Genomic DNA, 27,752 nt, shown 5'->3' on the forward strand with positions numbered 1-27,752 from the left:
GGTATCGTTTTTTTATGTAAATCGATTTATTGATCGATCTATTGATAATAAAATAATTGCTCAGTTCTGTTTTTTTCTGAGATAATAATATATTTTATTCATAATAATAATTCGAACATAAACTATGCACCTTACTTATATTATTGAAATAAAACAACTGGATCTTAATGTTATTTTAATCGATTAAATATGCATTCGATTACGTCATTTTAATCGATTTTCTTTATTTTAATGTTTTTTCGGTTTGTAGATTGCAAAATGAGCTAGTTTTTTGTATTTTACATCAGAAAAATAAACCCTTTTTTTAAAGTATATTTCAACTTGTTAACCATCAGGCCCAAAAGTCCCATTCTCCTTTAAGTAAATTGTAAAATACTTTTTTTGTGTGTAAAAAAAAACTAATATGTACCAGTTAAACGAAAGAGTAATAAGTCTCTTTTTTCATTATTATTTTACATTACGTACTATGGTAAACATTTCTCGAATGTTGACATATTATGTAGGTATGCAGTAAAAATATCTACAAAACATTAATTATTAAAATTTCAATGAATACAGTAGATACAAAATATGTTACTTAAGCAGTATAAAAGGAACAAACACATATAGGTACATACGCACATATACAAAAACACGCACATACACTTCCAAACATATGTATAACGACAAATAACCGACAGACTTAACCTTTTTCACACGTACTGAGCTTCGCTGACAGAACTTTAACTTCAAAACTTTAACGCTCATGAGATTCATCAGGAAATAAAAATTTAAATATTTTTTTTTCATTAGTTCAGTTTAAGGCGACACTAAATGCCAGCGACCTTGAGCGATATGAGTTCACGGCTGCCGGCCCGCCATCTATGTAACAAAGCCAATATTTTCAAAATTCTTGGGTGGAAAATAGTTTATGTGCTTACAATCCTCGTTATTCACTACGAATCTGAATAAATGAACCTACACAAAAAGTACAAGCTATAAGAATAACTTTTCTGAGAGAAGTACCAAAAAATGCGTCCCGCCATGCCCAAAAACTTGTTTTTTTTTTTTATGGAATAGGAGGACAAACGAGCGTACGGGTCACCTGGTGTTAAGTGATCACCGCCGCCCACATTCTCTTGCAACACCAGAGGAATCACAAGAGCGTTGCCGGCCTTTAAGGAAGGTGTACGCGCTTTTTTTGAAGGTACCCATGTCGTATCGTCCCCGAAACACCGCACAAGGAAGCTCATTCCACAGCTTTGTAGTACGAGGGAGAAAGCTTCTTGAAAACCGCACTGTGGAGGACCGCCACACATCCAGATGGTGGGGATGATATCCTAACTTGTGGCGTGTCGTGCGATGGTGAAATTCGGCGGCAGGAATCAGGTTAAACAGCTCTTCGGAACACTCCCCGTGATAAATGCGGTAGAAGACACACAATGAAGCGACGTCTCTACGCAACGCCAAGTGATCCAGCCGTTCACAGAGCACTGAGTCCCCGACAATTCGAGCTGCTCTACGTTGCACGCGGTCAAATGGATCGAGCAGATACTGGGGTGCACCAGACCAGAGATGACAGCAATACTCCATGTGTGGCCGGACCTGCGCTTTGTAGAGCGCTAGAATGTGGGCCGGCTTGAAGTATTGCCGTGCTCTATTGATGACGCCCAGCTTCTTCGAAGCCAAATTGGCTTTGCCCTCCAGATGGCCACGGAATTGGCAATCGCTCGAGATTTCGAGACCCAGTATTCCGATACTAGGCGCGGCTTTTAGAGAAGTGTTCTCGAAGAGCGGTGATACGACAAATGGGGTTTTTTTAGTGGTAAACGCGCAAACTTGAGTCTTCTGGGGGTTAAATTGGACAAGGTTCAATTTACCCCATTCCGCGACCTTCTCGAGAGAGGACTCGATAGAAGACACAAGTTTCTCCCGGCACTGGTCGACGATTTCCCGAGAGAGACCTGCATGGCCCGTGTATACGGCATCACCAGTGCTGTCATCTGCATAGCAATGCATGTTGGAGGTGTCCAACATATCATTGATATGCAGAAGAAACAGCGTAGGAGATAGCACACAGCCTTGGGGCACTCCAGCATTCACGGGCTTCGGGTTCGAGCAATATCCGTCGACAACGACCTGTATGCTACGCCCAGTGAGGAAGCTGGAGGTCCACTTGCACAAGCTCTCGGGAAGCCCAAATGATGGAAGTTTTGAGAGGAGCGCCTTGTGCCATACACGATCAAAGGCCTTCGCTATATCCAGGCTAACTGCCAGGCCTTCCCCCTTGCTTTCAATAGCCGCCGCCCATCTATGTGTTAGGTATACCAGAAGATCACCTGCCGACCGTCCATGGCGAAACCCGTACTGTCGGTCGTTGATCAACTGGTGACCCTCTAGGTATACTAAAAGCTGGTGGCTAATTATGCTCTCCATGATTTTGGAGAGCAGGGAGGTGATAGCAATAGGCCTGTAGTTCGCCGGATCCGAACTGTCTCCTTTTTTTTGGATCGGATGGACAAGGGCTGACTTCCATGAGTCAGGGACTACGCCTTTGGAATAAGAGTGCCGGAATAAACGCGTTAGCACCGGCGTCAACTCAGGGGCACACGTTCTAAGCACGATTGGAGAAATGCCATCCGGCCCGCTCGACTTCCTGACGTCCAACGAAAACAGAGCTCGCCTAACAGTTTTCTGTCTGAACTGTACTTCAGGCATAGAGCTCTGACACCGCCGGATGGTCGGCGGTGTTTTTCCGTTGTCGTCAAGAGTCGAGTTGGAGGCGAAAAGAGCGCACAGGAGCTCGGCTTTCTCTTTTGCCGTATGGGCCAGGGTGTCATTCCTCATGTGCAACGGCGGCATGGACGGCTGGTTGAAGTTACCAAGAGCAGCTTTCGACAATGACCAGAACTTGCGTGTTCCGGTCGGGTAACTGGAAAGCTGCTCGCCGATTTTGACGACGTGCTTAGACTTCGCACGGGCGATTTGCCGCTTAAAAAATCTGGAGGCACGGTTATATTTCCTCTTAAGAACTTTGCAGTTCGGATCCTTTGTGCCCAGCGCCGCAACCCAAGTTCGATACGCCTGTTTTTTGCAGTCAGATGCTGCTTTAACTGACGCATCGAACCAGGGCTGTGATCTGCCACCGATCGGTACTACAGAGCTTGGTATAAAAATATCCATGCCCTGCAGTATCACATCGGCTACTGCAACGGCGCAGGCACTAGGATCATCCGAAGGGAAACAAACCCTGCCCCAAGGGTAGGATGCAAAAAAGGAACGCATCCTATCCCAATCTGCTGACTTGTAGTGCCAAACGCGGCGGGTCGCTGGTGGTCTGCGACGTTGGCGTCGGATAGGCACTACACTCCGGACCAGGCAATGGTCGGACGTTCCAAGAGGGGCGTCGACAAAGACCTGGTAACCATCGGGATGTGTAGTCAGCAGAAGATCTAATAAGGACGGCATGTGGCTATCCACATCCGGGAGCCGCGTTGGCGACTCAACCAATTGGGACAGACCATACGCCAATGCAAAATTATGCACAGATCGCCCTGCGTAGTCTGTGGTACGTGATCCAAGCCATTCGGCATTGTGCCCGTTGAAATCACCCAAGACCACGATTTCAGCGGAGGGGATCTGTGCAAGCACGACGTCAATTGCAGCTTGAACGCAGCCCATGAGATGATCGGTTTCTGCGTTACCACTATGGGACCTGTAGACACACGCATAGATACGGACGCGGTCGTCTAAATCTACGCGGAGCCAGAGAGTAGATAGGTCCCTACCCTCAAAATTGCCGAGACGGCGACAGCAGATATCCTCCCTAACGTACACACATACCCCGGCATGAGGCAAAAAGTTGTGCTCAATTTTGTACCCGGGGTACGTTAAATATGACGTATCGCTAGGTCGAGATATCTGCGTCTCCGTAAGGAAACACAAGGCCGGCTGCGCCGTCTCAAGGTGGTGGTGGACGGCGATTAAATTGGAGTGAATTCCCCTGATATTGCAAAAGTCCACGTTGAGCGTGGAGCGGGGTGCCGTGGTGTTACTGCCTCGTTTGTCCTCGGTCATGCGCGGTTCAGTGCCCACCCCAGAATACGAAGGGCGGCCCGAGCGAGAGTGCTCGGGGAGGGATTCTCCGGCTCTGGTAGAGCTGGTACCCTCCTGGGGTAATATCTTTTTACGGACCGCTCTCATAATTTGTGTGGGGGGGGGAAGGGATGGCCTCCGGTCCTCGACACTAACCTATGCGAAACATAGCGGCACTAGGCCGCTACTTCACGCCGGTATTCTGTGCGAGTGTGGTAATTAACCCGGACGAGTCTGGCCCGATTGTGCTGACGTCATAAGACGGCAGCGTGACTCTCCCACTTCTAAAAAGCCCTTAGTCGCCTCCTACGACACCCATGGGCCTGGGACTCCCCTATTCTTTTTACGCCCCGGAGAAAGTACAGGGCAAACATTGTTTAACATTGAAGGTGTTTAACTTTAAAGAAATGTGATAGTTCAAAAAGGCTCGGCAGTGTTAACTATAACCAACAGCAAGCATTAGCAACCTACAAATAAGACTTAAGGATATGTGTAACAGGATTAAGTTGTGTTCATAGCTCGAAATGCTATACTTTCACCACAAAACTTGTCTAAAAACACTATGTTTGCGTGTTTTCTGCTTACTCTTCGCCTTAAGATGTTCGTGTTAAATATAATTAATGTTATTATGATGTGTGCGATTGTGATTCGAACGATGTTAATTTAATCGTGTATGAAAATATATTCATCTGTTTATTACGTACAAGCTATTTGATGCGTGTCATTTTAAGTAAATAACTTATTAGCTTTTATTTTTCATAAATTTTCACCAAAAAAATCAATTTTTAAAGCTTGTTAGGCTTAAAACAGATTCAAAGAGAATTTGTGTAACCGAGTCTTTATTTTGATTTTTGATTTATTAATGTTTAGTTATTTTAAGTTACTTAGATTGACTTTCTGTTTATAACTGTCTATTTAATAGTTATGTCGGGACAAATTGTAGTTATAGGTTTGAGTTAACGTTTAACTATAAGCTGAATGAGTTCAATGTCTTAAAAAAATAATCTTGACTGAGTTTTGAGACAACCTGCCGATGATGTATTTTTAACATATTAAATTAGATATAAATTACTTACATCCATTAAACGGAAGGGTTTTACTTTCAAATTGGCTTCTCTACTAAAACTAGTTGTAAAAAAAATACGACTTCTTATATGCCAGATTTATATGAAACTACATAAATGATGGTCAAATCGCTCCCAAATTTAATTGACCTTGTTCTTTATTGGTTTTAAATACATAACCAACACCTATTGAAATATGAGTAATAAAGCACATTTTGTAAGTATAAGGAAAATGATTTATATATCATTATTTCTGTAGCAGGGCCTACCACGAAATATTAAATTTAAGTATCTACTTAGAAAAAGCTTGCAATTTAAAGCATAAAAAATACTAAGATATTTGGTGCAATGCGTCATCCGGAGGGTTAGAGCGCTGGGGCGTATTTTTTTAGGGAAAATGAGGACAAAAGAGCGTACGGGTCACCATATTCTCTTGCAACTCCAGAGGAATCACAGGAGCGTTGCCGGCCTTTAAAGAAGGTGTGCGCGCTTATTTTGAAGGTACCCATGTCGTATCGTCCCGGAAATACCGCACAATGAAGCTCATTCCACAGCTTTGTAGTACGAGGAATAAGCTCCTTGAAAACCGCACTCCACAGTGCGGTTTTCCGCCACACATCCAGATGGTGGGGATGACATCGTTATTTGAGGCGTGTCCTGCGAAGGTGGATTTTGGCGGCAGGAATCAGGTTAAACAGCTCTTCGGAACACTCCCCGTGATAAATGCGGTAGAAGACACATATTGAAGCAACGTCTCTACGATGGAGCATATCACGTATGCCTTAAGGCGTGAGTTTTTATCCCGCATAGCTTTTAATAAATAGATTTTGGTAAATCGTACAATGAGTTATAAAGAAAAGTTTATTTTTAACTGAATATTTTTTTAATATGATGAATTTTCGGCTTTCGAATAACTGTGATAATAACTTTATTGATTCATGTCAATTAACTGAACTTTCTTTGCCTTTCCAGAGCTTCTTCAGTTACACAACGAGAGGTTGAGTTAAATAAATATAATAAATGAAAAATGTAAACATTATATTTGTTATTTCAGTAATTATACAAAAAGTGAGAAATCAATAAACAAAACTACATTACGACATAATATTACAATATTTAATATTTCAGCAAATCGTAGTACCAAGTAATTACCTATTGTTCGCGCCTTTCATGTCGTTTCCTCAGCATACGTACCTACCTATATGTTAGCGGCAATCTGTGTTATTTAGGTATTCTGTACAATACATCGATAATGTGTGCTGTTTGTATAATTCCTGGACCATCCAGGCCATGTATGAAATTTGCCATCCAATGATCCAAACCATAACTGGTAAAAAAAGTCTCGCAACTCAGTTCTTCTACCGTAGAAAGTTGTGAGATCCATGTAATACCAAGTCGGTCAATTTATTGAGTCCCTAAATAAGGGTTCTTCTGTATTAAATTCAAATTCCAATTCAAAAACACTTTATTCATTTAGGTCACGGAAATGACACTTATGAATGTCAAAAAAAATAAAAATATTGTTTCTTATTGAATTTACCGCTTCTTCGTAAAGGGTTGAGCTAATGACAAGAAGTAGCAAGAAACTCATTGCCACTCTTTTAAGTCAAGATGTACATTATAATTGTTTTACAAATCATTTCAATTACAATATATGCAAAGTGACGCAACAAAAATTCTCAAATGTCAAAAACTGAAAGGCTTACACGAGTAAGTCAAAAAAAGAAAAAAAAGTAAATTAATACTTGTAAACACAAGAGTTATTGAGTATAGTAGATGCATCAATCCACACATACCGTAAATAAAGAGGCATTATGTGAGCATTTCATATAATAAAATATATAATTACTTTAACTTTAAAGGAAATAATAATAATAAAAAACACATCAAGCAGACCTCCCGGTAAGAAGATCATCCAGCCACCAATTAATTAAGTTTTATAGCTAACCTAGCAATATGTTATTGTGACCATATCTATATTAAAAATATTTTATCTCTCTCGCATGACACAATGTATCTTTTTGTTTAATTAAAATGCAATTTATCGAAGAATTAATTAAGTAAGCCAATATATTTATTTAAAACATAAAATATTGTTGAAAATATTTAAAAGTATGTTAAAATATTCTTGATTTTAAAATGCACTACATTCTTAGGTAATGTGTAAAATTCCTAAAAATTTTACTATACTATACATGTTAATTAAATTACATAATTTTAGTTACCTTGTTATAAAGGCTTATGACTGGATTCAGTACTTTATTTCAATAAAAAGTTTTTAATTAAACGTCATTCAAGGTAACACGGTAAGAATTGGTAAGTTCAACTCAATTTTTTTTATTATTATTATAATAACATACTCAATTTATAGTTGATCATTTTATTGTTTATTAAATTATATTTAGTGTTCCCAGGTAGGTTTTTTTAACTTCCCCTAAGAAAATTCAAAATTTCCGAAAATTCGGGAATTTATTGGTTTTACTCCATTTTTCTAAAATCGAGTTTTCATCAGATCTCAACGTTTTAAGATCCTAGGAAGCTTCCCTGACTATTCCCGCGATGGTGTCTGTACGTCTGTGTTACTATGCTGTGTTTTGTGTGTTATTATACTGCATGTATGTATGTGTGTGTATGTATGTTTGGATGTATGTAAACCTCTTATAACTTTTGGAATAACTATTAAACTGCTTTACCGATCGATTCCAAACACTAGTCAGTTCTTAACATCAAAAAACCACGTCAATCGCCACCAGTCAAAATCAGTGTATTCCTTCGTGAGTTATCGTTGACGAAAGGAAACCAAAAAACGTGTTTTTTCGGAAATACTTCGAAGCTCGATCAATTGGAACTCAATAAACTTCGTTGAATGACGCCAACCACGTGAAAGTCTGTTCATTCATTCAAAAGTTATTGCCGTTTGAAAATTAAAACAATTGTGTTTTGTTAAACTTTTACCAGACTAGAGCTAGAACAGCTCAAAAACATAGAACAGCTAACTTTTTGAGCTCAAAACAACACAAATTATATTTTTGAGCTCGAAGATCTCAAAATCGTCATAAGTATAATTGGAACCGATTAGCTATGGAATTAGCGGGAAGTTGCAGGGTATTTGGGGTATTTGGTATCCATCTTTGGGGTCAACAGTTTTCCTAATTTTTTATTATGACAACCTTCCGTACGACATATCAGTGGAGATCTGATTTGTGTCATTTAACTGTCTTCTTTAAAAATAATGTAATATATAAAATTCTCGTGTCATAGTATTAAAGAATGAACTCCTCCGAAACGGCTTGACCGATTCTCATGAAATTTTGAGTGCATATTGGGTAGGTCGAGAAACAACGTGTATTTTTCATCCCCCTGAATATTAAGGGTGGTCCACACGAATTTTTTTTAAATTTTTTTGACAGTCACCATTAAAAAATACATACAACTTAAATTTTCACCCATCTACGATCAACAGTTACTTTTATCGAGATTTTAATATCGGCAATACAACGTTTGCTGGGTCAGCTAGTCTAATTATAAAAAGAAGTGTCAGTGTTAATAAAATTTAATATTTATTTTTCTAAGATTGCGTCCCAAACTACCAAACATTATCTTTAAATCTCGATTTTTTTTTTTGCGTAGCTCCAGACAGAATAAAATATCCTTTTACTTTATTAATCCATCTTAATACCATCTTTCTCCGAGACTTAATGTCTCGGAGAAAGATGGTCAAACATTCAAAATATTATATTTTAGAAGCAGTACAAGCTGCATATTCAATATTGTATAGAATACCTGACTAAATACATTGCTGATATCATATTTAGGAGCTGTTTCACAATGTGCAAGTAAAGTTACGAATAGGCTACTTGCTACTTATATATCGAATAAAGACATCATTTGCATTTCACAATGTATAAATAGTGTTATCTACCAGGTAAGCGCTATTTAAATTATAGGATGGATGAAGTAGCAGATATCATAGTAATCTGATGTATCGCCTGACAGAGTGACAAACATTTGACAAAATTATGTAAAATTTTATTGGTATGATAAAATAACTCATAGATAATAAATTAGTGGAACGGATGTGACCAACATTGAGGCATATAATCCATAATTGTATATAAAAAAAAACATTTAACAACGAAACATATTTAATCAAAAAAAATACTGAAGTAGGTGTTACTTTGGGGAAATCCATAATTCCAATGAATTGTTTTTAATACAAATACTGGCGTAATTAACACTAAAGAAAACTCAAAAAATTTGGATATTTATTGAAAAAAATATCTTGTTAAGTCATCCACACATCACTAAACATCAAGTAACAAGCTTGCTTATCGTAATGATACTAAAAGAAAAGAAAAATAAATAAAGATGTCTTTAAACTCACCCGCAACTGCAACGAGAAGTAGCATCACGAAAGACACAAAAATTTTACGAATCATTTTAATTACGTCCAATTAAAACCATCACAAAACAAACCGCGTTTTATAAGCTTGTGGCATTCGGATGTTTAAAGTTATAGCGTGAATCGTCAAAGTGATTGCAATGTTACGTAACACACTCGCGTGCTGCTTCGAGGACGAACAAGCGCGTAATGTTCTTTGAATGTGCTAACTGCTAACTGCTAACCCACAAACAGAATAAAAGCTATATGAGACAATTAAGCTTGGCCTCTAAACTTTTGACTTTAATTAATGAATCAAATTTGGTCGGTAACAATTCAGCTTGCTTGGATTGATTGCCCATTCACTAAATATGATACATGACATATTATATTAATGTTTACATCTTTTTCTAATATTTGTGTTTTTAATTTATAAATTCATAAAATAGCTATTACTTGGGGAATTTATTGAAGTAGGCGCTATTTTGCTGAAATCTATAATTATCCAAATGTTTTGAGTTTTCTACAGTGTTAATTCCGCCAATATTAGTCTTCAAACAATTCAACACGTGTTTCGCCACTACACGAGGCATCCTCAGGAGATGTTGACTCGCCAATCCACCAGTTCGAAGATGTATGTTTGGAGCGAACTCTCCTATTCCTAGGCTGTCCAAGATGCTATATATCAATATAAATCTCACGTCTTCCCTCCATACAGTTTGTTAATTATTTGTATGTAAGTTTAGCTAATAAAATGTAGTCATAATAAATATATTTCTCCTTTATAATAATAATTTAGTACAAAATCATTTAACTATTAACAGCATAATATTGTTAGCATAAATATGTTTTTGATTATTATTGTGATTTTGAAACTAATATTTGTGATTATTGAAGATGCAGTTATCTGTAATTGATTGTTACATTAAGTAGATTATATTCTGCTTGTATTGTAATATAATAAGTAAACACATGTTGATATTTCTACATAAATAAATAAATAATTTATGACATTCCATATTCATTATCATTTATTTAGATGTCTATCCTCGCTTTTACAATTTGTTTTATCAGCTGCCGGAACTATTTTCGAATTGAAAAGTATATATTCGGAAACTTTTCCCAAATATCCGTCTTCACACATACAAAAAGTAAACCCAGCGTGACTGCTCAGTCCCATTCACTACCCATAAAATAGTGCTTTGCGTGCCGAAAGAAGTTTTCACTTCAGAATATATTTCAAACGTAGTAGTTCGTAACTAAGTCGTAATGAAGCCTTCCGTAGATCATACTCTAATAACACTTCCTAAATATATTAGTGAAAAAAACATTTTTTTACATGCTAACATTAATTTTAATTAGAAGCGCCGGTGGTGAAATAGATTAGATTCTGTCCATGGTGCCCCCGGTTTGATTCTCGCCCGCCACGTACCATGTATATTCGGTTTTCCAATTCAAATGTACGTTTACTCGACGCTTATGAGATAGGCAACGCTTTGTGATTCCCCTGGTACACATACCATCATGTAGGTATGCTCGACCTTACAAGAAAAAAATCGATATTAAGTGTCGAAGAGTCGCTTAAATGTTTTGTATTGTTTAAAATTATTTTATAGCAATAACAATGACAATACAATATTATTGTATATTTTATTAAAAAGAGCACAAAAAAAATTCCGGGAGAGTTTCTTGCGCAGCTTTTTCTCTCTCAGAGCGCTATTTGCTTCTGAAGTGGTAGTAGTATTGACAGAAATGACATCAAAAAGAATTCTAATGGAATCAAGTTGGAGGAAATAAATGCCTTTTATACCATTTAAAAGATTTGGACCCTCAATTCCCGAGTCTATCAAGTTTGGACAAAATTGCCACTGGTGGTGAAGCCAAAGCTGAACTCTTCTCTTCTCCGAATTCGAGGATTTCCAAAGGTTGTAACCTTTGACAACACCGATATATTGAAATAATGAAAACAATGCATAGCATAACACTAATTTATTTTTCCTTTCATTTTTGTTGTATTTTCTGCCGTTTCCAATGGGTTTCATCCTACTATTTTTTTTACTTCTACCATAACTGTTATAATATATGTACTTACAAAATATAATTATTGTGATTAAACGATTGATATGATTAAAAGATTAAGTACATATTAATAATTAAAAAAAAAGTAATAAGCTAAATATTTTCTTAAATCTTTTAAAATCTTTTTAGTATATACCTAATAATATTATAATTTGGATTTAAGTATGAAATTATTATTAATTTGTGTGGTATGGTTTAATTTTAATTTAAGTATTGTTGTATTTTATACTTAGTGGTTTTTTAGCCGCAAATATAATATTTTATTATTATTAAATTGGCGTTTTACGTTCTAACGTTAAACGTTTCACGTTTATTGAATTTTATATAATTAATAAATTTATTGACAAATCAAATCATTTATTAGTAACAACAATGTTACAAGTCAAAAAGTAATTAATAATTCTAATTAGGTATCAGTTTAGATAGTTTTACCAGTGGGAGGCGCCTTTTTTTTGCCGTGAAGCAGTTATGTGTAAGCATTACTGTGTTTAGGTCTGAAGGGCGTCGTAGCTAGTGAAATTACTAGGCAAATGAGACTTAACATCTTATGTCTCAAGGTGACGAGCGCAGTTGTAGAGCCGCTCAGCGGACAAGTAAAAAATTTGATGTTTCCGATTTTATTACAATACAATCGCCAGATCTCAACCTCATCGAGCACGCATGGGACATGCTCCAGTGTGACGTGTTTTGAAGGACTTGGACGGAGTGACAACACAAAAACAACCCAACAGCTGAAGGATTTGCTACAATTCCATTGGGAGCGAATACCGCAAGATGACATAAACAGTTTCATTAATTCAATGAATAATCGTTGCCGACAAGTTCTGAATAGCAGAGGAGGCCATACTTTGAATTAAATTATCCTATTCTTTCATAATAAATTCATTTTCTTTAGAAATTTCATTTTGTTAAAATAATGTTTAGTAGCTTATGTACCTTAGTTACTGCAGTATATTCTAATATTGTTTATTTAGGTTATTAAAAGAACTTATAAAGACAACATTTGTTATTTTTACATCATCGTACCCTAATAATATTATTTTAAAAATAAAATACAATGTTATAATGTGAAAAACCATCCTAAAATTTAAATTAGTACATGTTGCTTAGACTTTTTTGATGTGTGTATATATAAATATCATTTCATAGACTATATTAAGCGATCACCGCCGCGGCCGTCCACATACTCTTGCTACACCAGTGAAATCACAAGAGCGTTGCCGGCCTTAAAGGAAGGTGTACGCACTTTTTTAAAGGTCCCCATGTCGTATCATCCCCGAAACACCGCATAAGAAAGCTCATTCCACAGCTTTGTCGTGCGTGGAAGAAAGTACCTTGAAAACAGCACTGTGGAGGAGTACCACACATCCACATGGTGAGGATGATGCCTATTCTAATTTGTGGCGTTTCGTGCGATGATGGAATTCGCATCGGTGGACTTACACTAGGTGCAGTTGAAAGGAGAAAAATTGGAATTAAAGAAATTTATTAACAATTCAGATGAGGAACAAGAAAGGGTGCATAAATTTTGAGTATCTAATTACTTATGTTGTCCTTGTCTGGGCTTTTATTTGTTTTTATGTTTTTAATATTGTCATATACTTCTTTTTTAACCGACTTCAAAAAAGGAGGAGGTTCTCAATTCGTCGGTATGTTTTTTTTTTATGTTTGTTACCTCAAAACTTTCGACTGGGTGAACCGATTTTTATAATTCTTTTTTTATTTGATAGCTGGTGCTTCCCGTGTGGTACCATTGTAATTTGGTCCTGATCTGATAGTGGCATCCATGAGAAATCCATAAAATTCTTAAATTTTCTATACATACGTATAGAAAAGGGTATGATAAATTTTCGAATAACTCAAAATTGCGCCAACTTATTTCGATGATTATTTTTGTATTGAAAAGGATATACTACAAGGACAGTTTGGTGAGAGTTTGGTTTGGTTCTGATTACGGAATCCATGACAAAGTAAAGGAACTCTTCAATTCTTAGGAGCAAATTAACGATACTCGGCCGAATCTTTTTTATGCCATCCGTATATTTAAGTCACCTACCATAACATAGTTATGGTCAAGTAATTGTCGTAGTCGAATATGATGATCAATGGGACTCCTTAAAGACTTACTAACTGTCTGTAATCAAATTGCAAGGCACTTACGTTCATTGCTGCATTGAAAAAGTTTGTATATCTACACATATTTAGACAAATTGTTAGATAGTGTACTTAAAATTCACAAAAAATCATAAAATAAAAATTTTTTTAACAAAAAAACATACATACATACATAAACTCACGCCTTGTTCCCGTCGGGGTAGGCAGAAAAAATAGAATGCCATTTGCTTCTATCCTTACAAACCTCACGCGCTTCCTCTACATTCATTACTCTTTTCATACATGCTCGCCGGTTGTGGGTGCTTCGGACCTTTCCTTTTCTCAAAACGTCCCCAATTTGGTCGACGAATGTTCTACGAGGTCTCCTGCGACCGACTTGCCCACACACACTTGCCTTATATATTTGATGCGTCATTCTTTCTTCACTCATTCGCTCCACGTGTCCAAACCATTTCAGCATTCCTTTTTCAGTCCTTGTCACAACATCCTCTTTCAAACCACAGCGCGCTCGTATTACCGCATTCGGAATTCTATCAGTCAGTCATCCAGTTACCCCACGCATACTACGCAGTGATCGCATCTCAATTGCGTTAATTCTGCTTTTATGCTTCTTCTACCATACCCAACTCTCACTTCCATACATTAACGTGGCGACAAGCACTCCATTATGTACAGCCATTCGCGCTTCTATTGGCACAGTCTGACCGTTTATAAAGGCATGCAGCGCTCCATTCACACAGTTTCCCGCAGTCACTCTCCTTTCAATATAACCTTCATATCTTTCGTCTCTTGTAAACATGCTACCCAAATATACGAATTCTGTAACTTCTTCTTCCCTTTCATCTTCAATCGTGATAGTACACTCAGTCAACCTTTCATCCTTCTCAAATACCATCACTTTCGTCTTTCTTGCATTTACTTTCAAACCTCTCTCTTTAAAGCTCCCGTTCAAGCAGTCCATCAATTGTTGCAACTCATTTACCGATGATGAAAAAATGACTTGATCATCGGCGTACAAGAGGCACTTAACAAAAAAATAACTGACTTCAAAAACACTATTATAATACAAACACTAGATATAATGTGCACTAAAAAGTATAAAAAATAATTGCGTAAATTTATACAATCTAATTAAATAATCTAATTCTAGTTACGTATATTGTAATATTTGTAGTCGGTGTCATCCAAGATAGGTTTGTTACTACATACATAGTTATAGGTGAGATGTGCTTGAGTCGTGAGGAGGCGAGAGGCGAGAGCGGTTCGCGGCGGAAGGACACCGATTCCAAAAATAACAATAATCGTAACTAGAATTAGATTAATTAATTAGATTGTATAAAAATACGCAATTATTTTTATACTTTTTAGTGCACATAATATATATTGTTTTGGAATAGTGTTTTCGGTTGTTTTAATGTCAATTTTTTTTTTTCTTGTATTATAATATTATTTGTCTGTGTACATTTATTATTTATACTATGTTTTGTTATTTCAGACCTCAGTTTCTCTTCCTCTGTTTTATTCTTTATAAAAATTTGATGCTTGATGCATTATATCTTTTCTAGTATTTGCTATGGTTCTTTTATTTTCAATTTTCGGGTTCCATGTTTTATGAGTACATAATTCTTTGAAAGCTCTTTTTACGCTTCTATGCTTTTCTAAATTTTTTGTGATAAAATTTTTCCTATGGGTACTGTAATCTTTTTTTATCGATATTTTTAGTTTCTTTGTAAATTTTACTCAATTCTTCTTTAAGTTCTTTGTTTTTATATTTTGTATGTATCAATTTTGATCTTTTTTTTTATTAGATTGTCTGTTTTTTCACTAAATATTCTGTTCCGGTTTTTCTTTATCTGCACTTTTTGTGGTGTAGGTTTTTGTAATATAGCCTCTACTAGAAAATTGTAATAAGTTTGTACATCAATTTATTTTTCCCATTCTCCTTGTTTCTTTGCCATGTAACTTTTACAGTGTTCTAAGTAGTTTTTTGTTCCTTATTCTGTTTTAGGGATGTGAAGCTTTGTTCTGTATGACCTCCTACTCTTCTTGATACAACTTCATATAAAAGTTAGTCGTAACAGTCTATGATCCGACGGAAAATTTAGTTCGCTTAAGACTTCACAGTTTGTGACAAATTTTGGTGAATTCGTCAGGGCAAAATCGATTTCATTTTTGACTCTTTGATCTGGCAACATCCACGTCCATTTATTTTTTTGTTTTTTATTAAAAACGTATTAGTTATTGACAGTTTGTATTCACGAGAATATTCTATTAATCTTTCTCCTCTTTCGTTTCTTTGTCCAATACCATATTTTTCTATGACCATACTTTCTCTTGCTTTAGTTAGACCTATTTTCGTTGAAGTCTCCTATAACTACAACCTTGCTGTCTGCAAAATCATGCGCTTTTTGAAGGTCATCATAGAATTTATCAATTTCTGTATTACTTGCTTTTCTGTAGGTGCGTATACCTGTATTATTGAAATTTTTATTTCGTAAAAAGACATTGGTAACAGTGCTACTCTTTATGAAATTCCTGTAAAATTTGATATATTTTCTTTAAATCTCTTCTTCACCGACAATCCTACTCCAAGCTTGCCTTTAGTTTCTCCCATGTAACTAAATATTTATTCTTGATATTCTTCTATACTGCAGCTTAGTCTTCTTACTTCAGCAAGTTCTATTATGTCACAATTAATAGATTATAGTGCGTAAGTTAATTCTAAAAGTCTTTCTACCGAGGACAATGATCTGACGTTGTATGCACAATTTTTTAATAATTCTTTTTCTTTGGATGGAGGATTTGATCTAAATCCTCACGATGAACAGTCGGATTGAGGATTGGTTTCTTATTTTCCTTATAATTATTGTGTTTTTGCATGTTATTTCTTTGCGGTTTATTGCGGAGGCTGATGATTATTTCCTATGCTGTGTTTTTATCTCCGGTCTTTATTGGCGTTTAGTTTAGTTTCTTCTTGTTTTTTATTATTTCGTATTTCATCCATCTGTTCGTCAGTGAAATGAGTACTGGCCTTATTTTTCTGTGTTCTTCTACCTCTTTCTTTCCTATTCTGTAAATGTGGTCAATATCACTGTTACTCAAGTTTATATTTAATTCGTTTTTTGGTTTTTCTACTGCTATTTCCATAAGATTAACAGTTGATCGTTCATTCTCTTTAATTCCGTGTAAGATTATATGGTTTTTACTACTTTGGTTCTCCATATTTTTTTATTTTTTCTTTTAAGTTTTGATTTTCTGACTAAAGTCAGTAAAGAGTTAAAACTCTTCAATATTAACCATTAAAGAGGTCAATTTTGTACCCATTTGCGATACTATCAGTTCAGTTTGATGTTGCATTTCATTTTTTATTTATTCGAATAAATTCTGCAGGACTTTCATATTAATATTATAATTTTTTTGCGTTTTTAATTTTAACATGGGTTATAAATGAATGAAGCGGTATGATATTATGTACTTAAATTTTGCTTTAGAGTATAATATAGGAAATGGAAATAATATTTAAGTTTTGATTAGAACCGACATCACCGATGTTATAGTCTGTTCTCATTACCTCTTAGCCAAACTGTCTTGAAGAAGTCGAAATATGTGAAGCGATGCCGTTCAAACATCAAACGTCATGAGCACGATTGCACTTAAGTTTGTCAGCTCAAGAAAGTTAGCCCCCCAGATTTATTTTTTATTTTATTTTTTTTATTACATCGTTAGTTCGCCATTTGTTCTTGATTGTTCTCTATAAACATTAGTTTGTTCTCGATTTCTTTATTTAAAAAAAATTGCAAATCATTTAAATTGGTTAGGTTAGGTTATGTTAGAACAGTTAAAACAACGCACGAGCCGAGCGTAGCGTGCTGCGGCAGCGGCCGGCGAGTGCCAGAACCAAATAGTAGGCGTTTCCCCCCATTTACAGGGGGCGGGGGCTGTTGAATATCAAGCTCCAGTTGTGGCTTCTGGTGGTCTTGAATTAAAATACCTTGTTTCACAAAAGGAAGGATTACGTAATTAATATATATAACATGTAAGTTAATATAATGCTATCGTTAATGCATGTGCGCGCGGGTCAAGTTCTTAAGGCGACTGGTTCCGCCGTCGGCCTCGGTGCGAGCGCCGCTCCGCCACGAACGCAAGCCCCCACTCTCGCCGATGAAACGACAGGAACAGGGGCTAACTAAAGGGTATGTTTTTAATTAATTGTTTTTAAATAAACAACAAAAGAATAAACAATTATTTATAGCGAACAATTAAGAACAAACTACGAACTAACGATATGCGATAGTGATAATTCAAAAATAGAAAAAAATTATTTTTGGGGGGCTAAGTTTGATAAGCCAAGTTTGTCCACTTTAATAGTACCTTCAAAGAGAATTGAAACACTACGTTCAAGTACCTTCACAAATGTATTTATTATTCACAAACACATATTCACTTATACGTATGGCACGCTATGATGGCCGTTTTGACATTTGTTTTTGACTCATGAAGTTTCGTATTAATTAATAATTACATTGAAGGAGCAAATTACTGACCTTTATTGTCAATAGTCACGTGCAGTTAGTCATAAAAAATTATCGAATGTATAATTTTAGGACACGACAACGTCAAGAAAGAAATACTTGAATCTGGCCATCCATCTAGACCAAGAGAAACATGTGTAAAACCAGAAACAGTTACAAGTATCGACAATTTCGATGTTTGTTTGTTGCAACGCACTGTTTATTCATTTTATGATTATGGGGAATACTCAACAGTGGCTAAGATTCAAAGCTGGCTAAGGGCAAGTGCGGCAAGTCATCATTGAAAAAAAATATTAAAGAAAATAGGTTACAAATTAAAAAAAACATGGATGAATATCGTCTGCGTTAGACTGGAGTTTTTAAGAAAACTTGATACATTAAGTAAAGAAGGCAAACGATACCCGTCCTCGGTTTTATCTGTAAGATCAATGAACGAACCCTTTTCAATCAAAACCAGTGCAGAAAATAAATGTGGCTTGGAGAAAATGATCAAAGTGGCCTTGAAAATCAACCCGTGGGGAAAGGACAACGTTTGATTGTATGTCACGCCGGTTCCGCTAAGACAGGCCTTGTACCAGAAGAAAAATTAGTTTTCAGAGCTGTGAAATCCAAAGACGCATCCATTCTGTTTGGTAATCACCAAACAGAAATGGATGCGGATACATATATGGCGTGGTTTAAGGACTTTTTACGAGTTTTGGAAGAACCATCTATTAACGTTTTAGATAATGCCAGCTACCATTCTAAGCAATTAGATCCCATACCGACAATGTCTTGGAAAAAAAGTTGGCTCCAACAGAAAAACATTCTCTTCTCAAATGCCGACATAAAAGAAGAATTAATATTTGAAGTAAAACAAAGCAATCCAAAAAAGATTTATGCCATTGGCCAACTGACAATTGAGCATGGTCACGAAGTTTTTCGGCTGCCACCGTATAACTGCATTAGCAGGATTATATTAATAATCCTATTGAATTGGTATTGGTACAAGACGTAAAGGGTGAAGTGGCATTAAAAAAAAGTACTTTCAAAATAGCAGACCTCGATATCCATTTACATGAAGCTATGGGGAATATATCCAAAGAGGACTGGGTAAAATGTGTGAGGCATGCAGAGGACTTACAGGATCGCGATTTAGCCAAGGCCATTTTAAGAGATCAGAGAATACAGCCTCTCATAATAAATTTACATGAAGATGACAGCGATAGCTGCTCAGACGATGACATAGACGTAGATTAATATTTTAAGCTGATCTTTGATCCTGTTTAAAATTTGTTATATGTATAACTATATTAATTTAAGTTGTATAACATTTAATATATTGTATGGTTTAAAAGCAGATATTAAAAATAATCCCCTAAAAAATATTTTGCATTATTTCGTTAACCTTTTAATTAATAACCTGCTAATGACTATCGACAAATCCCTTCTTTGTTGCACACAACACTAGCAGTGCGAGCGAGAGTTCCGATATGCCAATAAGTATGAGCGAGAAATCTGATAATAGTACATTATTGCAAAGGCAAGAAATAGGCAATTGCAGGTTGAGTATGAGTTTGAAGGCCGAGCCGTAGGCGAGGACTTCACTAAATACGAGTCAGGCAATTGCCATTTTCCACCGAGGCATATATAGTGCTTTTCTCAAAAGAATGCAGGGAAATAAAACACACTTTTTATATTATACATTAAATTAACCTTTGTTGCTAAATATATATCATCTGAGGCTTTGTAAAAAAATTGTCTTCGCCAGTAAAAATTTTCTATTTCTTGCTTTTGAATCCGGTCGATTGTCGCTTAAGAAAAGTAGTCAAGTTCCCATAATTTTTCAAGTTAATGCCGTTTTTAACATGAACTGTACATTTCAGCATGGAATAAATTGCCCATAATGTAGATGGCTTTTTAGTTTTAGTAATCTCATTAAAATATGCCAAAAATACTGTTTCGGAGAAAATGTTCGTTTTTCCAACTCATATATTTTCATATACTTTCAATGACGTTATGTATAGATAATAGAACGTCATTGACTTTCATGTATTTTTCTTTTGACTTCGCTGGAAGCAGGTTTTCCATTGCCAATTTGGCTTCTGATCTTAAATCTGATGGAGTACAATCAATCTCCATTTCACTCTCTGAACCGTTTAGAACTTTTTTTAATTTAATTAATATTAAATTTATATCTATTATGTAAGTAGGTATGTAAATAACAAATCAAGAGGAATTTTCAGCTTTGCCGCCAATTTTTTTATTACCTGTGCCGACAGGCAATCGCACTTATGGCTATACGGTCACGTAAACGCAATTTGTACTAAGCAAAGAGACTGGTATGCCAAGAATGACAAAAGAGATCCGATCAAAGAGTATTTAATAACCCCAGCACGCCGTTTCATAAAACATTCCAGGAGCGTTGTAATGTTCCAAATTCAAAAACGCTCATGCAATGAATTTGATTTTCTTTGCCCGAAAATTCGGGTCCATATTGGCTCACCTAAAGTTCTCTATCCGAAATTGTTCTTCCTAACTATTTGTAATCCGAATGATCATTCTTCCTAAAAATTTTCATCCTAAAGTTTTCATTCATACTATTTGTAGTGCTACCGGCGATGCTCATAACACTGATGTTTCCGAAAATTGTAATTAATAACATCATTAATGTAAATATATTTAAACTCCTACTGTTTTTTATCATAACGGTTTTATCCCTAAACATACTCACCATAATATTTTCACTCATACTCAAACCAAAATAAAAGTCTAACCTCCCCCCTCCCTAATTTGTTAATGGGGGGAAACGCTGCCGCGGCACGCTACGCTCGGCTTGTGCGTTGTTTTAACTGTTCTAACATAACCAATTTTAATGAATTGTAGTTGATAAAATACTTGTGGTAATGTTATTCGAATACCATCAAACCAAGTACCATTTCCTCGGCTAACATTAGATTTGACTCTGCATGCTTTTTTACTGCATATAAAAGAGCCCACAGTCCGATTGGATGAATATACAATCGTCATTGGTTTTTTATGATAATTACAAATTTTTTGACTTGGAATCATTCCTTTGCTCTCAGCAAGGGCAAGAGCTTGCTCGCGCGTACCCAATCGCTGATGGGTCCATTATGAATAAAAAGAAATCTAAACAAAAAAGAAATGACTTTGAATAATAGTATAAACGATGGTTATGTTGAGAAAATATAGGAAAACAAATAGAAGTATAATAAATGTCTATTGCTACTGACATTATGAAGTTGAATGCTTCGGAATTATTAACATTAGAGACAATTAATTTAGGAATTGTGATTGTTAGTATGAAAAATGTTAGGAAGAACATTTTCGGATTTCCAATTATCGGAGTTGAAATTTTAGGTGAACTATGGCGCACCCCGAAAATTCACGTGTTCTTTTTTAAAAAATAATGACAATATTTCGATGCATGTATGAGAAAAAAAAAATTATGACTCGTTCGTGAGTTCGTGTGTGACAGTGACGTTTGTAAATTACCAATACCTACAAGCGACATTTCTTTTCTATTATCTCTTATATATATATATATCTATTATATACTATATTCTATGGCACCAGGCACTCCCGTTTGTGAAATGAAGTGGTTATGCTCTCTTTGTCGATCGCGGATCCGGGATCGGTTTCATTTGTTAATTATTGTTAGAATTGTTTGAATGTTTGATTACCGGCGTTGGCTCAGATTACGTATTTCTGTTTGTCACTTTGTAATTTGTATTAATATGTTTTTATTACGTTTGAATTGATAAGAATTTGTGCCTATGTAGCTATTTCATTACAGTAAATAATATAAATTATTTGAGAAGTAATTAATTGATAGTTAGCATTTGTTTTCCAAATTGGATCCGAAAAACTTCATAGACTTTTTATCACTGTAAATAAGCTGTTTTTGATCATACAGCATATGCTATGAAAAACATCTTTACATAAGATAAAATAACATAATTATCATGGGCAAAATAGTAAAGGTTTGTCCGAATTGTTGTCAGCTTTATCACCTAAAGGGTAAGTTAAAACTTAACTCTAAATAATAAATGTAAAGGCACTTGATCCTTTTCCGGTCTATGAGTATTTTTTTGTTATACACGGTGCGCGGGACTAAAATTCGACATAATTGCCAAGATCCTTTGCTTAAAAGTGTCCATATTCAATAGACAGTTCCCAAACCTCTTCAATTAGCAATGTACTTGCTAGCCGAAATAGCATAAAAATATTAACAAAACAAATAGTTATGCACAAAATTTTAAACTATGTTTGAAACTCTGTTCACTCTTTGATAGTTCAAAGTGCACAAAGTTGCACTTTATTACAACTACCTACACCTGAAATTCCGACTTCACATAAATAAGATGTTGCAAAATGAGGGAGAATTGTTAGAGCTTTTAAACTTATAGTCGAATATTCATTTTAATCTGAAAAAAAACAAATCAAAACACATGAATTTCTTCCAAGAAAGTTCAATAAGACTTATCTAGTGAAAAATGCAAATTTAGCAAGATTTATATTCACAACTGGAATTCCCTGGATCCTTGGATGATGTAATGCTTCCATTGATTATTTAAAAGCAAATAAATAAATATGAATTGAATGCAATGTGATGAAATAGGACTGATTTTTGTGAACATGTGAGAGAATTAACTCCCACAATATATATGTTTTAGTTTAACCATTTGGACAACTGGCTTTCCTTAATTAATAATATTTTGTATTTGCCCTACAGTGTTAATAGGATTGACACAGGAAAGCCCTAACCTTATCAGTAAAGCAAAAGTCACAATTTGCTGATTATATAAACAATGGATTACAAACAGTCTAATCTTTGTAGTAACAAATGACACACATTTCCTTCTACATTTCTAAGAATTCATTTCAAAAAATTTGTTGCAATAAAGTTTTTCATCTATTTTTTTTTTGTTTTTTATGGAATAGGAGGACAAACAAGCGTACGGGTCACCTGGTGTTAAGTGATCACCACCGCCCACATTCTCTTGCAACACAAGAGCGTTGCCGGCCTTTAAGGAAGGTGTACGCGCTTTTTTTTTAAGGTTCCCATGTCGTATCGTCCCGGAAACACCACACAAGGAAGCTCATTCCACAGCTTTGTAGTACGAGGGAGAAAGCTCCTTGAAAACCGCACTGTGGAGGACTGATGACTGATGAGGACACGGAGGATCCAGATGGTGTGGATGATATCCTAACTTGTGGCGTGTCATGCAAAGGTGGAATTTGGCGGCAGGAATCAGGTTAAACAGCTCTTCGGAACACTCCCCGCATTAAATGCAGTAGAAGACACACAATGAAGCGACGTCTCTACGCAACACCAAGAGATCCAGCCGTTCACAGAGCACTGAGTCCCCGACAATTCGAGCTGCTCTATGTTGCATACAGTCAAATGGATCGAGCAGATACTATTTGAATTTGATTTAAAAGGCTTCAAACAAAAATCATAAAATCTGTCTAATGTTAGGATAAATAATACCATTAAAATATTGTAGGCTTAACTAACATGAATATAATTTTTACCAGCTCTTGACCGAAAAGCATATGGTAACATTCCATTGTTTCTCTCATGTGGGCACTCAATGTGTGAAACTTGTGTGAGGAATTTGGTAAAATTTGCTGAACCAATAGAATGCAAAACATGCCATCAAGATATGACCCTTGATGTAAAAGAACTGGCTTCCTTGGTGGAGAACAAGGTCTCACTATATGATCTGTTTCCTATCAATGTTTACATGCTTGGAGAGTTGGCAAAACAATATATTAATGTAAGTATATATAGTTATCAATTAACATAGTCATAATAAAAAAATAAAAAAAAAATAAATAAAAAAAAAAAATCATCATGGCTCATGTCTTACCAGGGTTTGTTCTGGACCATAACTATTAGGAGAATTGGAGAAGGCCTATAGGCATTTCATAGGCAAAGAAATATAATTTTATTTTATATGTTAAGGCCTGATCATCTTGTAAAAAATATTTTATTTGAGCTTGTACATAATAATAATATGTATTAAACTGACTGAAAATAATAAAGGCTATTTAATGTTAAATTTTGATACTTACCTTAGTAATTTGTATTTAATGTTAACTATTTGATATTATCTGTGATACTTACAATTAGACTATAAAACAGTTACAATTAACTAAATCATTGCAATTAATATTTAGTTTTCACAGGAGAACTGTCAAACTGTAAAAAAAAAATATCTCACAGAATTGTTCATACAAAAATAAAATTGAAATTAAATAAGTATTAAGACATCATGATCCAAATAAAAACTATCCTATCTCTCAAGTTGGATCAAAAACAGTATTGGTATGCAGTTGTACATATTATTAACTTATGATGATTGTTATAGCTACAAAAAAATACATAACAGCATTTATGTTATTCAAATTCTAGATATTAGTATATCAACTATTGAATCAAAGAAAATTTATTGAATTAGGCGTTACTTTGCGGAAATCCATAATTATACAAATGATTTAAGTTTTCTTTAGTGTTAATTCCGCCAATATTTGTTTTTAAAACAATTCGACACGTGTTTCGCCTCTACACGAGGCATCCTCAGGACGAGTTGTCTCGCCAAAATTTTTGAGTCTCGTGCCAGATTTTAGCGAGACAACACGTCCTGAGGATGCCTTGTGTAGAGATGATTTAAAAACAAATATTGGCGGAATTAACACTAAAGAAAACTTAAATCATTTGTATATTGAATCAAATATAAGTGATTGTTAATTTTTATTTTTACCAGCAGCCAAGTAATGAAAATAAAAATAAAGAAGATGGGAAATGTTACATTGATCTCGAAGCTATAGTTAAAAGCACTGAAACTACCGAAGGTGAGTTATGCATGACACAAATTTTCGCCTGCAGCTTAAGCTGCAAGAACTCTAATAATTCAATATATTTTTTTTATTATTGAGATGCAATCTAGATTCAATAAGATTAATAGTTTATCCTACTCATGGGTGTGCATATCATATAGGCATTTAGGCAATGCCTACCTTGTTACGAACCTAAATAAATATAGCACACTGTAAAAGTTAATTTTGTTTTATTTTATTCAGTTATTTTTTAACCAAACTTCTATTTAACACCCACTCATACAATTTTTCCTTACGGTAGAAACTAAATACCTACGGTAAGCAATTTTTTCGTATTCCAAAGCTCAACTAAAACTAGTTGGATCCACAGTGCCTACCTTACTAGAAAACCAATGCACATCCCTGATCCTGCTTGTATTATCATAAGCTTCATACTTAAGTGAACACCAAATCTAAATCAGTAAAGCTGTTTCAGGAATTAAGTGCCAACAAATCCATACACAAGTCTTAAGTTTTTTGCAAATATTTTTTTCATCAGCAGAAATCAATAACATTTAATTTTTTTTTTTGTTACATATTCATTTAATAATATGAAGTAAGAAATTGTTTTTAAAATATTTGAAACTATTAATTAGTTTTGATTAACAGGAGTGCTAATATTTATTAAAAAAAAATACTTTTTAAAGGATTTAAATGTATTTCTAGATAACGTTTTTTTTGCATTAAATTTTCGTTTTTATTATTATTTACCTCAATATGTTGTAACCTTTGCAGACTCACATTTTCAGTAGGACTGAGGCAGATGGGTGTTGAGATAGTAGTTTTCATGTACATTGTACAGTGCTTTCTTTTAAAAATAAAGTATGTGCTGGCTTACAAGCTCCCACGCAATATTGTCTTGAAATAGCTGAGAAAAAATAGTCTTACTGTTTGATTGATTATATAATGTACCAATATTTCTCTTTATTTTAGGACACTGTTTGGAGTGCCATGCACCTACAATTAAGATGTGTAAACAGTGTAATATTGTACTGTGTTTGAACTGTTTCAACAGGACCCACAAAAACTTTGTGATATTTAAGGATCATATCCTTCAGAATATTGGTAAGTTATGCAGCATAGTTTTTAAAGTTCCTTACCTAACCAACATTAACCATATTACAAAGACTAATGCGTAAGTCCAGTTTTTCTGTCAGAGTACTTTAAATCATAAAAATACAATCATTAATCATATTCTTATAGGTCACTTAATGATTTAATTACGATCTGTGTAGGTATGTTTAAGATAAAACACATTTAGATTACAGTGCTGATAAAGGCTAGGGCCATTGTTTTTAATGCCTGTGTCAGTGTGACGTCACCTAAGAATTTATAAAAAAGTTAAACACTGAGAGGAAACCACGTGAGCCACTATGTCTAATAAAAAATAAGACTGATAACCCAGGGCTATTTTACCAGTTACATCATCATAATCAGCCGGAAGACGTTCACTGTTGGACAAAGACCGACCCCAAATATCTCCACAACAATAGTTCCTGCACTGTCCTCATCCAACATAATATATTCCTGTGATCTTGACCAGATTTTTAGGTCCATCTTGTGGGAGGCTGACCAACACCATATTACAATTTTTTTTTCAGAATTGAATATTGTACCAAGCACATGCAATCAACATAAAGATAAACCACAGGACTACTACTGCAAGACATGCCAAAAACCAGTCTGCATGGACTGTTTTATGGTTGGCGGTGAGAAGTCTTGCAAAAACCATGATGTTGTTTCCATTCAAGAAGTGGTTGGTATTTAAAAGTTTGATTGCATCTCAACCCCTCCATCATAGAAATTTCTAGAGGCTTCTTCCTCCCACATCAAACTTTGCATTGAAGCTCACTGTAACTATGCATGATGGTGGAATGTACATACTATATTGGAACGAAGTTCCTTACGGCAGGCTTGGAGGAGATAGGGATTTTACTGCGGGACCGAACTGAAAAAAATATGATAGTAAAACCGTAAGAAAAAGTCCGTGGAATAAAACCGTTAAATGAGACGTGCGCAGGCGCGACTGTCGTATACTCAAGCGAGTAGTGTATAATACCTATTTCTATGTAATTTTATGTTGTCAAACAAAAATAAAGAGACATATTTTGTTATTTTAATTGATAATTTGGATTACGTTTTTTTTTTATTTTACGTTATTTATTATTTCCTAAAATACTGAATTTCCTAAATACTTTCCTGTACTTAAAAGTAATCTGCAAAATTTATGAGAAAAATCAAGAAAACCTACATAAAATTGAACACGATTTATTTTTTACAAATTGTATCGATTCTACATTAGCCGAAGGAACTTCGTTCCTACCTGGTGTCCTACGACACCACATCTTTTTATTTTTGTACACATTTGTATGTTGGACTGCCCACGTTGTTAAAGCATTTCATGATATTAACAGAAATGGTTTGTAAATTAACAATCACTTAATAAATTATCCATAAACTTATTACTTTGTCCATTATCAGCGCTAATGATTTCATATCAAATCAAATCAAAATCACTTTATTCATGTAGGTCATGGAAATGACACTTATGAATGTCAAGTTTTTTTTTCTCTTTAAATTTTAAATATCAATTTTGATATTTGCTCGGTTGCATGTACATGC

The 27,752-nt window shown here is 35.1% G+C and overlaps 2 protein-coding genes across 4 annotated transcripts in view; one reads left to right on the forward strand and one right to left on the reverse strand.

Annotated features, from left to right (window-relative positions):
* Positions 1–27,752, reverse strand: part of LOC126966856 (programmed cell death protein 2-like) — a 285,939-nt gene that overhangs the window by 12,191 nt on the left and 245,996 nt on the right. Inside the window, exon 9 of one of the 2 annotated variants that reach the window (XR_007729832.1) lies at positions 803–824. The exons of the other annotated variant lie outside the window; for it this stretch is intronic. The gene's annotated coding sequence lies outside the window, so the exon portion shown is untranslated. Of the gene's footprint in view, positions 1–802; positions 825–27,752 lie in introns of those variants that run through there. 2 annotated transcript variants of the gene reach the window in all.
* LOC126966833 (RING finger protein 17) overlaps positions 21,753–27,752 on the forward strand; it is a 48,514-nt gene continuing 42,514 nt past the window's right edge. Inside the window, exons 1-5 of one of the 2 annotated variants that reach the window (XM_050811090.1) lie at positions 21,753–22,265; positions 23,787–24,028; positions 25,019–25,106; positions 26,064–26,195; positions 26,732–26,886. In XM_050811090.1, coding sequence (XP_050667047.1) covers positions 22,211–22,265; positions 23,787–24,028; positions 25,019–25,106; positions 26,064–26,195; positions 26,732–26,886 — 672 coding nt within the window. In that variant the 5' untranslated portion in view covers positions 21,753–22,210. The remainder of the gene's footprint in view (positions 22,266–23,786; positions 24,029–25,018; positions 25,107–26,063; positions 26,196–26,731; positions 26,887–27,752) is intronic. The other variant, XM_050811091.1, reaches the window with a different exon arrangement.

The sequence above is a fragment of the Leptidea sinapis genome, chromosome 11, assembly GCF_905404315.1.
Source record: "Leptidea sinapis chromosome 11, ilLepSina1.1, whole genome shotgun sequence".
Lineage (NCBI taxonomy): Eukaryota > Metazoa > Arthropoda > Insecta > Lepidoptera > Pieridae > Leptidea > Leptidea sinapis.